At 41.0% G+C, this 14,141-nt stretch overlaps 1 protein-coding gene across 1 annotated transcript in view; it reads left to right on the top strand.

Moving 5' to 3' along the window:
• aass (aminoadipate-semialdehyde synthase) overlaps window positions 1–14,141 on the top strand; it is a 103,720-nt gene that overhangs the window by 16,543 nt on the left and 73,036 nt on the right. The window contains exon 4 of the mRNA XM_085462828.1: window positions 5,867–5,951. Coding sequence (XP_085318954.1) covers window positions 5,867–5,951 — 85 coding nt within the window. The remainder of the gene's footprint in view (window positions 1–5,866; window positions 5,952–14,141) is intronic.

Below are 14,141 nucleotides of genomic sequence, written 5' to 3'. Positions count from 1 at the left end.
TGTCATTTATTAAATTTTCACGGCACATTCCGCACCACATCTGTTCGTTCATCATTTGTTTGAAGCCAGCTCACCTCCTGCAACTACTTTTCCGAGAATACGTGCTTCTTTTGTGGTTCGGACTCCTTCTGACATTTCTTTGGAGGTGGAGGAACATCACAGTAATTGCTTAAAGGAGCTTCTTCGACATCTTTAAGAGTTCTAAACAAATGTCTGTCCTCCTCCAGAAAATCTTATGTACGCAAACACGCGTTGCAACTTCTTATCTTGTGCATGTTTTTTATTTTGACAGCGAATGCGCACCTGCGGACCACTTATGTGCACTTATGTAATTGAGCATTGCGTGGCACATCCGACATACTGTTTTACTTTAGCGCTTACCTTCAGGGTCATACGTCACATGAAAACCAAAATAGTTCCAAACGCCAGATCTGAATGAGGGTGGGGGAGGTTCAATTTGCCATGTTGCAAGGAGAGCTTAACTTCTGTCTCGCTAGCTTGCCCTGCGCTCACTGAATCTGCGTTCGACTACTCCGCCTAGGCTGCACTGTCGAGCGCAGATTCACTGAGCGCTCAACACAGACAGCATCGTCAGAAGGAAAGTTGATAAAATAAATTAAAAAATGTTGTATTGTTCGATGCATATGCGTACCGAACCGAAAGCACTGTATCGAACGGTTCAATATCGATACGAGTATCGTTGCACCCCTAGTGTTTATATACTACCAGGTGGGGAAAAACATGGCGACAGCAGGAGTTTTAGATGAGTGAGATAATGAGACTCTCTGTCGTTTAGATTTCACGACAGTGTCGAACAAAATGTGGTAATTTGCAAAACATCCTCTAAAAATATTGCCGCAAAAGGTAGCAGCACCACAAATGTATTCCACAAGCTGAAAAGTCATCCACTGCAAAATGAAGCCTGTTTTAAACTCTGCATGTCAGCGTTTCCCCACACACCAAAGAAAACGTTAAATGAACCAGCTGTGACACCTGCGACTGTTCTTGGTCACTCTGTTTTAGTCACTGTCTAGGCTTATGTTTCTGTAATTTGAGGTGATCACATTTTTTATAATAACCTTATAGGTTAGAAGCACAAAAGAGAACCTTTTTAATTTAACTGTTTTGTTTTGTCTCATGAATTCTTGCTTGCTGTAAATTTTTGTTGCTATGATCTTTTGTTTGTTAAAGGTCTAGTGTTGACCACAGAGAGACTTACTGTGACAGTATTGTCATCTGTAAAAAAAAAAAAAAAACCTCTGTGTGCAACTGATGGTTAAAACATGATTTTTTTTATTCAAAGTAGAAAAAAATATTGAGTGGTCGATTTGAATGAGTATACCAGTGCAATTTTAGGCACTATATGATTGAAAATAACATTTGTTTTTGGAGGCTATTTAAACATATTGTGATATAGATTGTGATATAGCCAAAAACATTGTGATATTATGTTTTCCTCATATTGCCCAGCCCTGTTTCCAGTATACAACTGTAAATGATGCAGGGAAAGTCTGTATTTATCTGAGGTACAAGAAGTTCCTCCCAAGCATTCTTTGGTGTCTTTTCACTTCTTTTGCTAGCCTTGAAATAACTTTTTTTAAACGGTATGAGTTTTTCTTTTTTTAAGTAATATGCTTAGTCAAAGACAAAGGTGGGCAGTGTGGTGGTCAGCACTTTTTCCTTACAGCAAGAAGATCCTAGGTTCAAGAACTCAACAGCGTGAGGGTTTAAGGCAGGATTTAGATGTACGTGTTGCTTCAACACTTGACAGTGGTTGCACCTGTCATTTGGGGTTGTCTTTGTTAAAAGGACTATTATAAGCAACAACAAAAAATGTAATGCAAGCTAACTGTGCTCTGATCACCAAACTAGCTGCTGGTTACAAACTTTATTCATGTACAACAGACTGATTATTCATTGCAGTGATTGGCTGTTTTGTTTTGGGAGCAAAATTCCACAAGCAGTTATGTTGCTCTCTGTGAATATTTTAATAACCTAAATCGATTAATTGAGATGTTGCTGCTTGAGTAGCTGAACTCTTCTCAAGTTTCAGTTCAAGCACTGTAGACAAAGTGAAGCAATTCTATGATCACTCTTCACAAGGTCAATGACAGGCATGAGTGTTGAAACCTGAAACCAAGACTCGCCTGACACACATTTTCCATTTTCCAGCATGTGTTTTATTTTTGTTGTGATTCAATCCCAACAGCAGTAGAGACCTGCAGGTTCTCCTCTCTCTCTCTCTCTCTCACTCACTATGTTCACAGAAATAACATACAGGGTAATTCACACACACACACACACACACACACACACACACACACACACACACACGTGATGTGATCAATTTTTGGGATAAAAAGCCAACACCTTTAATTTCAGTCCTTTCAATCACCTGCTCAGACTGTCAGGGCTCTGTGTGCGGGCTGGTGGAGATGTGGATCCAAGTGCATGACTCTGAGACGGAGATATAACTGAAAACCACAGCTTTATTGCTGGCACCAACAAAAAAGAAACCAAACATGAAAACACTAACTGGAACACACAGGCAGGATCTGAGGGTACGACGCGACACCGAGCACGGGAAAACACAGGGCTTACACAGGGTAATGATGAGGGAATGGACAACAGGAGGGAGACACAACTGGGAGAGATCAGGGCTGATGAGACAGGGGGAACAAAGCTGCACACACTAACATAAGACAAAGACTTTCACAATAAAACAGGAAACATGAATCACTACTCAAAACCCAAGCAAATCATAATTCAGAGAAAAACCAAACATAAGAACTAATCTCTTAACAAGAATAACTGAAACAGAGATTATAATAATAATCAACAAAGCACCAGAGAAACATAAAGAACCCATCATTCAAAAAATAAACCCAAAACATAATAAACTCAAAATGCTGGGTCGAATCCCCCCAGAACTGTGACACAGACAGTTTAAATGTTAATGAAAACAAGCTTGTTAACTGCTTCCAGCAATGACTGTTTTCATTTTTTGACACATTAACACCAAAACTGGATTAAGATCAAGTTAAAACCAAAGCTGTCATAGTTCACAAGCTTTACGTCTGTTAAGTTTTTCATGAACTTGCTGTAGCCTGACAGCAGCGGTCCTCTCTCAGTAGAGAGTCGTATCTCACAGTATGTGAGGGTAAGACTGAAATAAAACCTTGATTATTCTTTATATCTCCTGGGTTCTCCTTGGGTCTAAACATCATTGTAAATGGCCTGTATTTATATAGCGCTTTACTAGTCCCTAAGGACCCCAAAGCGCTTTACATATCCAGTCATCCACCCATTCACACACACATTCACACACTGGTGATGGCAAGCTACATTGTCATCAGACAGTGAGCATGACAGTCTGTGCTGATTTCTGCTCATCTTCCTGTTTTTTTTTTTTTTTTTTTTATGGGCAGACACTTCTGTAGAGATTTACCATTAGAATGCAAAAATTGCACATGTAGCCAAATGGTTGACTTCACCCTTATGATGTCTACAACCATCCATGTTGCACAATGTAATCACTGCTTAAAGGGGGACATGGATTTGCATGATTTGATTCGTTAATATAGAATATAAATAAAATCTGTTACTCTGTATTATTATAGATTAAGTTGTCATATTTAAATGAAGTGGTATATAAAGTAATGAAAATTATTTAGTATAAGTATAGAAGAACCAGTGAAACTATACAAAAGGAATAATTGATGGAACCATGAATTCGGCTCTTTACTGAAAAAGGAGATTGTTTCCTGAAGGAGAATGTTTGGCTGTCAGTTTGTGCCCTGAAACTCAAGGACACTTGGGCTATGCAGCAGGTCAATGATCCAAAACACACCAGCAAGTCTACCTCTGAATGGATCAAAGAATACAAAATCAAAGTTTTGGAGTGTCCTAATCAATGTAGGATTGAGTTACTATTTGTTTCATTTAATTGTATTAAGTTAAATTAGATTTAACGCGGTTTGACAGGGTGAAACAATCTTAGTCACAAGTCCAAACAATGACAATAAAAGATCCATTGGTTATGACTTATTAGATTTGGAAAGGTGGGAGGACAAGAAATTGGGATCACTATCAGGAGACTGATCAAGGATTATAAAATTGGATTAAATAAAGACATTGCTTCACGGAGCCACTGAGTGTGGTACAGGGCACTGTTTTCCAGAAGAAGAGTAGGTGTTGTGTTGCCAATAATAAGGTGAATTTATTAATAAAGAAAACAATAATAAGATAAATGGTAAGAACTCCAATTGACTAATCGATATATGAGAAAGGTAACGTAAAACTTGACATTTATTGAAGCTATTGATTTTAAGTATAAAAAATTGATAGACAGCTTTAGATAGGTGAATCCTGAAATTGTATAAAGAGAGGTGGGTGTGAATCGAGGTTTACATTCCAACACTTGTTCAGGCTAATTCCCAGCTCTCTCTCCCATGCAGATTTAACATTGGATGGTGAGGAATAAACAGATGAAAGGAGTCTACTATATATCTGAGAGAGAAATTACTTTTGATGGGGATCGGAGCATAGGAGTTTTTCCCACAGGTGTTGGGGAGTTTAAAATGATTGGTATTCACTTTGAAAAATCTAAAAACAAAATACACTAAAATGCAAAATAAATAATAAAGACATAAATAAAGAAAACCCATAAATGACTATGTGTCCAAACTTCTCAACAAATAATGAAAACTGATTCAGATTTCTAGCTGTTGCTACTAGGGATAGGTATTGATAAGATTTTCACGATTCCGATTCTATTTTCGATTCTGTTTAACGATTCGATTCTTTATCGATTCTCTTATCGATTCTTTTTAAAAAAGGAGAACACTAAGGTCGATTAGCTTAGAACTTTGTTTTATATCTTCTCTTTGAACAAGATAGAAATTTAGGAGTAACATGGCCTTACAAACCCAGCAGTGAGATCTTAAGAGATCCACAGCCTACGGCTTTTCAATGGGGTGTCACAGGGTCCCCAGGAAAAAAATTGTAAATGTAAAATAAACATTCTTCTGTAGCAATAACAAAGTATAACATAAATTATTCTGTAGCAATTACACAAGAATATCCAGTAATGTCCCTGCCTACAATTAAACACATTCACTTACCGAAAATCGGGGGCATCTGCTGTGGCAAATGGGTGCAAGCCTTTTACCACAAACTTGGTCACTGCTCGGTGACATTCGTCTATCCTGGCCTGAAAGGAGACGCTACTGGTAGACTGCAGTGACAACTGCCAGCATCTGAGCCAGCTAGACTCTGTCTGTCTCTCTCATCATGGTCACCTAAATGCACAGTAATGGCAGGTTTTGTAATAAGGCAGATTGCGCTAACATAATATGCACTGTTAGTTGATTATTTACCTGCTGCATTAACGGGAGAGGATGTGCAAACGTTACCGCTGCTGCTGGATTGAGATTCACGAGTCCGTAGCGGAATTAAAAACACGACATTCATTTAAGGTTATCGCGTGTTTTGTGAGCAAATGCTTTTGCATATTCGTAGTGTTTCCCGTTCTCATAAAGTATAACCAAACTTTTTAGCGTTTGAGCCGCCATGTTTCCTGCCAGGTAAATGATGCTCTGCAACGTGGTGACGTCATTCGGGGCAACTGGAATCGATAAGGGAATTGTTTGCGAAAATGGCAAACAATTCCAAGGAATTGAAACAGTGGGAACCGGTTCTCAACAAGAACCGGTTTTCGATACCCATCCTTAGTTGCTACTCAACTAATGATTTTGATGTACAGTAAATAAAGAAATACAGCATACTCTGCCGAAGGCTGGATTTCATTTTCCATTTAAATTCACACTCTTCAAAAACACTAACAAAGTTTCTTTTGTCTGTGCAGGAGATCAGGCTCATTGATTATGAGAAGATGGTTGATGCTAATGGTTACCGGATTGTAGCATTTGGCCAGTGGGCTGGTGTCGCAGGTAAGAAAGGCTGCTGGGATTCCTAATCTTGTTAATTATTTCCCCGACTGTGTAGAAAGAGTTGCACTGTAGCAAACTTTGGGATCAGTGAAGATCAGGTCAGATCATGGACAGAAGTGAATCATTCGTAAAAACATGGCCTTTATCATTTGATCAGTCTGACCACTGTTGACACTGTTAACTCGGACTTGCAAGATCAAAATCTGTTATTCAGTATAAACTGTTACAGAATTTTATGTCATTACTGACATAAAAAAATAATGAAAGTAGGACTCATAAGAAATCCCTCTGTCCAGCCATACTCTTCTTTCGTGTGCTCCCTTATTTTTAGACATGGATCCGTGTGCTTGATTCAGCACATTTTTATGCCGGATCCCCTTCCTGATGCAACCCTTCTAGGAATTTATGCCTCCTGGTCTTAAACCAAAGATCTTTTGCATGTTTGGAAAATGTGCTCGACACTACACTATTGACCCCATACATAAATACCCACAATTAGTTGGATCAAGAAGAGCTCCTCCTGGCCCAGCGAAGTCAGAAAACAAAAGGCTTAAAGGGTTTAAGGGTGTTCTTTATGACAAACAGTAAATGGACTGGTTCTTGTAGAGTGCTTTTCTGTTCTCATGAGCACTCAAAGCGCTTTATACAGCTTACCTCATTCATCCAGTACCAAGATGGTGAGCTCAGGTTGCGTGAAAGAAAACGTGTTTATAGCATAAACAGCACCATTAAATCATTCACTGAGAAAAATGCTAGTGGGAATCCTTCATCAAAGGACCTGATCAACAAATTCTAACGTGAATAAGAACAAACTTTGTAGCTGTTCCATCCACCGCTGCAGTAAGCCTCAAAAAGTTTTATTATTGAAACATGCAGATGAACCGTTAACTTGATAGTACGATGATTGATACCTGATATCATGTTTAAATTGTACAGCTTAATGAATTCTGACGGCAGCCGTACTTGTAGATACCTGAACACAACTTGGAGCGTGGAAAGAAAGAAAGAACGTCGCACCGTATCACGTATAATTTGATTCACATTCTTTGATTCACGTATACGTTTTTGTGAACTCCATTGTACACGAAGCGATCTTCACGGGTGGGGGGGGGCAAAACGATTTGGTTGATATGCCCCCGAAGGCCGTCAAGGCGCTACTGGCAGAGGATGACAGCTATGTCAGTGTTAGCACGCTGAACGCTATGCTGGAACAGCAACGGGAATTTTACACAAAGATCTGATTCATCAACAGCAAGATAACTTTAAGACATTTGTCCAATTAATCATGGATGGAACTAACAAAAGGTTGGACAGCATTCTAAGGGATGTACAGGATGTTAAATCCAGCCTGCAATTCACGGATGGGGTTGTCACCGAGCTGCAAACTGAAGAGAGGTGCATTAAAAGCAAACTAAAAGAGTTTGAATCGGCGGTCAGCAGCATACGCGAGGAACACAGAGAATTAACAACCAAGATGGATTATTTAGAAAATCAATCGAGAAGGAACAACATTGTGGTGGATGGATTAACAGATGAAAAAGCAGAAACGTGGGATGGATCAGAGGAGAAAGTCCGACATATGCTGAAGAACAAGCTGGGCCTGGATAGTGACAGCATTCAAATTGAACGCGCTCACAGAGTCGGTCCATACAAGGAAAATGGACGAGCCAGGCCGATTGTGGTCAGACTACAAAGATTTAAAGATAAACAATTAATTTTCTCATCTGCCAAAAAATTGAAAGGTACCAATCTTTACATCAACGAAGATTTCTCAGAGTCCATCAGGAAGAAGAGGAAAGAACTGTTACCACAGCTGAGAGCGGCCAGAGACAGAGGTGATATTGCCGTCCTGAAATATGACAAATTAATTGTTAAACCGAGGCCACAGAACGCCGGAATTAATATTTAGATTTCAGCAATGTTGCCATTTGTAGCTGTTGAGATCGATCGGTCTGCAAATGTCGGATCCTATACTTATTCCCGGATTCTCCGGTAAAGATTTTGAAGTGGCTCATGTTAATATTTGTAGCCTTAAATATAAGATTCAAGAAATTCATGCACTGTTGTCAACAAATACGCTAAGTGTGCTGGCTTTTTCCGAGACAGATTTAGATGCTGCCTTTGAGAATAATGAATTTGAAATAAACGGTTATAAGTTGTATAGGAAGGACAGAAACAGATTTGGAGGGGGCGTAGCCCTATACATTAATGATAATATGGCAAGAAAACTACGTATAGACTTAATGTTTAACGACCTGGAAATTGTGTGGGTTCAGTTACACCCGCTCTATGGCAGGCCTGTATTAGCAGGTTGCTGCTATAGACCCCCAAGTAGTAATATGTTGTATGTAAAACGAATCTGTGAAATGCTGGAAAGAGTAACTGAGGAAAACAAAGACATGTTCTTATTAGGAGACTTTAATATCAATTGGTCAGCTCCTTCTTGTCCTTTAAGGAAAAAGATAAGTTCATCAGCGTCGGCTTGTTGCCTGTCTCAGATGATCACCATTCCCACCCGGGTCACGGTCAACGCAGGAGGTCATAGGTCATCATCATGTATTGATCATATATATACAAATGTTCCTGAGCATTGCTCTAATATTGTTTCTATTCCAGTTGGTTATAGTGACCATAATCTTGTAGGTTTGACCAAGAAAATGAAACCACTGAAAACTGCACAAAAGATTATTTTTCATAGATCATACAAAAATTTCAATGCAGATAAGTATATTAATGACGTAAAAGAAATTCACTGGACTGACATCTGCCTCGAGAGTGACCCTGATATGGCATTATCTATGTTTATTGAAAACTTTTGCTACCTGGCTGACAAACATGCCCCCTTAAAAAGATTTACTGTTAAAAAGAACTACGCACCTTGGTTAGATAATGAACTTAAGGTTGCAATGTCAGAAAGGGATATAGCAAAAGCAAAAGCACATAAGTCTGTCAGTCCACAAGAGTGGGAAAGATATCGCGAGTTAAGAAATCAAGTAACTAAATTGAATAGGCGCAAGAAAGAATATTATCAACTTAAGCTCAAGGAGGCCAATAAGGACAGAAAAAAGGTGTGGAAAGTTTTAAATAATATAATGGGTAGAGATCTTGCTCCGGTGATGTTTCACATCTACATGGGTATAAGTAAAGCTAAGGACATAGCCAATTATTTTGCGAATTATTACAGCAATAAAATAACAAATTTAAAATCTACAATGAGCAGAGGCGATCCCACCTTATCACGTCGTCTTATACAGGATGTTATCATGAATAATAAGCAATGCCAATTTAAGTTTGAGGCAGTGAATGTGGAGATGGTAGAGTGCTTATTGATATCACTTCCTGACGATACATCCTCCGGCTCTGATAACGTAGACAATAAACTGCTCAAAGTTGCAGCCAAGTTTGTGTCCCTTCCTATATGTCACATATTTAATAGATCTTTGGCATGCAGCTTATTTCCATTGCAGTGGAAAGAATCGAAAATAATTCCCATTCCTAAAAACAAGAATGACGTTTTTAATGGTGTCAATAGCAGACCTATTAGTCTACTCCCCGTTCTAAGTAGAATTATGGAGAGGATTGTCTATGAACAAATTCAACATTACCTAACAGAAAATCAGTTACTCACTCAGTTTCAACATGCCTACAAACCTGGTTATTCCACCAGTTCAGCTCTCATTCACATGACAGATAACTGGTATAAATATCTAGATAATGGGAATTTGGCCAGGGTGGTATTTTTGGATTTTAGTGCTGCATTTGATTTGATAAATCATGATCTTTTGATAGATAAACTAAAATGTTATGGATTTTCACCAGCAGCTTTGTGCTGGATGGAAAGTTATTTGTCTGGAAGACGGCAAAAGGTTTATTATAATGGTTATTTCTCGGAGGGCTGTAAAATGAACTGTGGTCTACCCCAAGGCAGCTGCCTCGGTCCACTTCTCTACTCAGTCTTTACAAATGATTTGCCGTATGTCCTGGATAAATCTCATCTTGTAATGTATGCTGATGATTCCACCATGTTTTATTCAGCCAGTAGCCACTCTGAATTGACAAGCGTATTACAACTAGATTTGCTGAACGTGTTTGATTGGATAAGTAAAAACAACATGATTTTAAACGTGTCTAAATCCAAATCCATGTTAATAGGAAGTAGAGTACGCTTAGTCAACAGCCCACAACTAAATCTTTCCATAGCTGGATCGGTATTAGAACAGGTCACCCAGATTAAATTACTTGGTGTTACCATAAACCACCACCTTTCATGGTCTCAGCACATCAACTCTGTTATTAAGAAAATGGGACAGGGCATAGCTATAGCTAGGAAATGCTCTTTTTATATCACTTCTTCAATTATGAAAGATGTCATTAATCCACTAGTATTATCTCATCTAGAGTACTGCTCAATCATTTGGTCAGCAGCTAATAAGACAGATCTGAACAGACTTCAGTTAGTCCAAAATAGGGCGGCCAGATTAGTGTTAAGGTGTTCATATTATACAAGTATTGATAAAATGCACGATAAACTTTCTTGGCTTTCTGTACAAGTTAAATTATACTATGGCTTACTTGTATTTTTAAAGAAAGCAATACTGGTAAACACACCACACTTTTTTTTATGCTCAGTTGCAGTATCCAGATGAAATACATAATCATGCTACACGATTCTCAACTAACCACAATTTAGTAATTCCTCGAGTTAAAAGTAACTTTTTGAAAAACTGTTATATTTAGAGCATCTTTTCAGTGGAATAAGTTGCCTTATGCAATTAGAGAATTGGCTTCTATTCATAATTTTAAAAATCACCTAAAAGCCTATTTAGGCAGTTTTTAATTTATTTGTAAAAATTGTAGAGGGTAATGTCACTTGTAATGGAAATTGTGTATTTTGTTTGAGTGTTTTGTTTTGGTTTGCTGTGCGAGGTTGTTGGATATTCGTGGAAACTGGTACACGCTGTCGTATACGCCGGTCAAGCACATCCCGAACATGCTCAATGGGTGACATGTCCGGTGAGTATGCTGGCCATGCAAGAACTGGGACATTCTCAGCTGCCATCTGCCCTGAACAATGTGAACCATGATTCATCCGTGAAGCGCACACCTCTCCAACGTGCCAGACGCCATCGAATGTGAGCATTTGCCCACACAAGTCTGTTACGGCGACGAGCTGGAGTCAGGTCAAGACCCCGATGAGGACGACGGGCATGCAGTTGAGCGTCCCTGAGACGGTTTCTGACAGTTTGTGCAGAAATTGTTTGGTTGTGCAAACCAATTGTTCCAGCAGCTGTCTGGGTGGCTGGTCTCAGACGATCTTGGAGGTGAACCTGCTGGATGTGGAGGTCCTGGGCTGGTGTGGTTACACGAGGTCTGCGGTTGTGAGGCCGGTTGGATGTGCTGCCATATTCTCTGAAACGCCTGTGGAGACGGCTTATGGTTGAGAAATGAACATTCAATGCACGGGCGACAGATCTGGTTGACATTCCTGCTGTCAGCATGCCAATTGCACGCTCCCTCATTGCTTGTGGCATCTGTGGCATTTTGCTGTGAGACAAAACTGCACATTCCAGGGTGGCCTTTTGTTGTGGGCAGTCTGAGGTACACCTGTGCACTACTCATGATGTCAGATCAGCATCCTGATGTGGTACACCTGTGAGGTGGGATGGATTATCTCAATATAGCAGATGTGCCCACTACCACACATTTGGACTGATTTGTGATCACTGTTTGGGAGGGATGGTTATATTGTGTATCTGGAATGAATTTTAGGTCTCTACGTCCATCCCATGGGGAATGGGAGCAGTAAGAAAGGTGTTGCGTTTATATTTTTGTTGAGTGTATTAGCCAGAGGTCCCTTTACTACGGTTCGGAGCCGTGGACCAGTTTTATATACGCAAGGAATAGTTTTCTATACGAGAACGCTGCAAAAAGTGCAGCCTTACGTAATGTCCACCCTACTGTTACTCAAATCAAATCAAATCACTTTTATTGTCACATCACATGTGCAGGCACACTGGCACAGCACATGCGAGTGAAATTCTTGTGTGCGAGCCCCACAAGCAACAGAGATGTGCAAACACAACAACACAAACGAGCAAAATACAAGAATGGCCAACCTGAAACTAATAAATATATGTACAATATATAATAGTGTATGCATTTCTGGATGTGTATACTAAATATTTTCCTACGTGTGTGTGTGTGTGTGGTGTGTGTGTGTATGCACATTTTTACAAATTAAATAGTTAAAAAAAAAATTAAAAAAATAAATTAATAATAATAATAATAATAATAATAATAATAATAATAATAATAAAATATATAAAATATACAGAGTTGAATATGTGCAAAACAAGTGGCATTTATATACAGTGTGGAGTGCATAATGTTAAAGTTCCAGTAGTGAAGCTGAGGTGTCTATGACGTGTTCAGCAGTCTGATGGCCTGATGGAAAAAGCTGTCTCTCAGTCTGCTGGTACGGGACCGGATGCTGCAGAACCTCCTTCCTGATGGAAGTAGTCTGAACAGTTTATGGCTGGGGTGACTGGAGTCCTTGATGATCCTCCCCGCTTTCCTCAGGCACCGCTTCCTGTAGATGTCTTGGAGGGAGGGAAGCTCACCTCCAATTATCCGTTCAGAGCACCGCACTACTCGCTGGAGAGCTTTGCGGTTGTAGGCGGTGCTGTTGCCATACCAGGTGGTGATGCATCCAGTGAGGATGCTCTCAATGGCACAGTGATAGAAGGTCCTGAGGATGCGGGGGCTCATGCCGAATCTTTTCAGTCTCCTGAGAAAGAAGAGGCGCTGCTGCGCCTTCTTCACTGTTTTGTTTGTGTGTACTGACCACGTAAGATCCTCAGCCAGATGTACTCCAAGGAACCGGAAGCTGCTCACTCTCTCCACAGCAGCGCCGTTGATGGTGATGGGGGTGTGTACTTCTCTGCACCTCCGGAAGTCCACTATCAACTCCTTTGTCTTTGCGACGTTGAGGGTGAGATGGTTGTCTTGACACCAGTGGGTCAGGGCGCTGACCTCCTCCCTGTAAGCTGTCTCATCACTGTTGGTGATAAGACCCACCACTGTAGTGTCGTCCGCAAACTTCACAATGATGTTGGAGCTGTTAGTGGCTGTGCAGTCGTAGGTGTAGAGTGAGTACAGGAGAGGGCTCAGTACACACCCCTGTGGAGCACCAGTGTTCAGTGTGATGGGGGATGAGGTGATGCTGCCCAGTCTGACCACCTGGCGTCTGTCAGACAGGAAGCTAAGGATCCAGCTGCAGAGGGAGCTGCTCAGTCCTAGATCCTGCAGTTTCCTGTCCAGCTTCGAGGGAACGATGGTATTGAATGCTGAGCTGTAATCTACAAACAGCATCCTCACATACGTGTCTCTCTTCTCCAGGTGTGACAGGGCAGTGTGTAGTGTCAGGGCTATGGCATCATCAGTGGACCTGTTGTGGCGGTATGCAAACTGTAGAGGGTCCAGTGAGTCGGGTAGTGCAGAGCAGATGAAGTCCCTGACCAGCTTCTCGAAGCATTTGCTTACGATGGGGGTCAGGGCTACAGGTCGCCAGTCGTTCAATGAGGAGATGGTGGAGGATTTGGGTACAGGGACGATGGTGGCCATTTTGAAGCAGGCTGGGACTACAGACAGAGAGAGGGAAAGGTTGAAGATGTGTGTGAACACTCCAGCCAGCTGAGCCGCGCATGACCTGAGGACGCGGCCGGGAATCCCGTCCGGACCAGTAGCTTTGCGTGCGTTCACCTTCCTGAAGCACTTCCGCACATCCTCCTCAGACACAGTGTGCGCACTGACGTCATCCGCGGTGCGCACACTGTCCGGTCTCATGGTGTTCGCTGTGTCGAATCTAGCGTAGAATACGTTTAGATCCTCACACAGGGAGGCCGTGGTCTGCGGTGTGCTGGTTTTCCCTCTAAAGTCTGTGATCGTGTTTAGTCCCTGCCACATACTCCGAGGGTTGTCAAACTGTTGCTCCACCCTGTCCCTGTACTCACGTTTGGCTGCTTTGATCGTCTTCCGGAGTTGGTAATGTGCGTGTTTGTAGTCCGATGTGTTCGCGGAGGCAAAGGCGGTGTTCCGTGCCGCCAGTGCCGCGCGAACATCTCCGTTAATCCAGGGTTTTTGATTTGGGAAGGATTTGACTGTTCTGGATGGGACGGCATCTTCCACGCA

The sequence above is a fragment of the Copadichromis virginalis genome, linkage group LG7 (assembly GCF_057382275.1).
Source record: "Copadichromis virginalis isolate Kocher_CV1m ecotype Utaka linkage group LG7, C_Virginalis_male_GT1.1, whole genome shotgun sequence".
Taxonomy (NCBI): Eukaryota; Metazoa; Chordata; class Actinopteri; order Cichliformes; family Cichlidae; genus Copadichromis; species Copadichromis virginalis.
The sequence above is the reverse complement of the archived record's forward strand: the minus strand, read 5'-3'. Positions and strand labels throughout refer to the sequence as shown.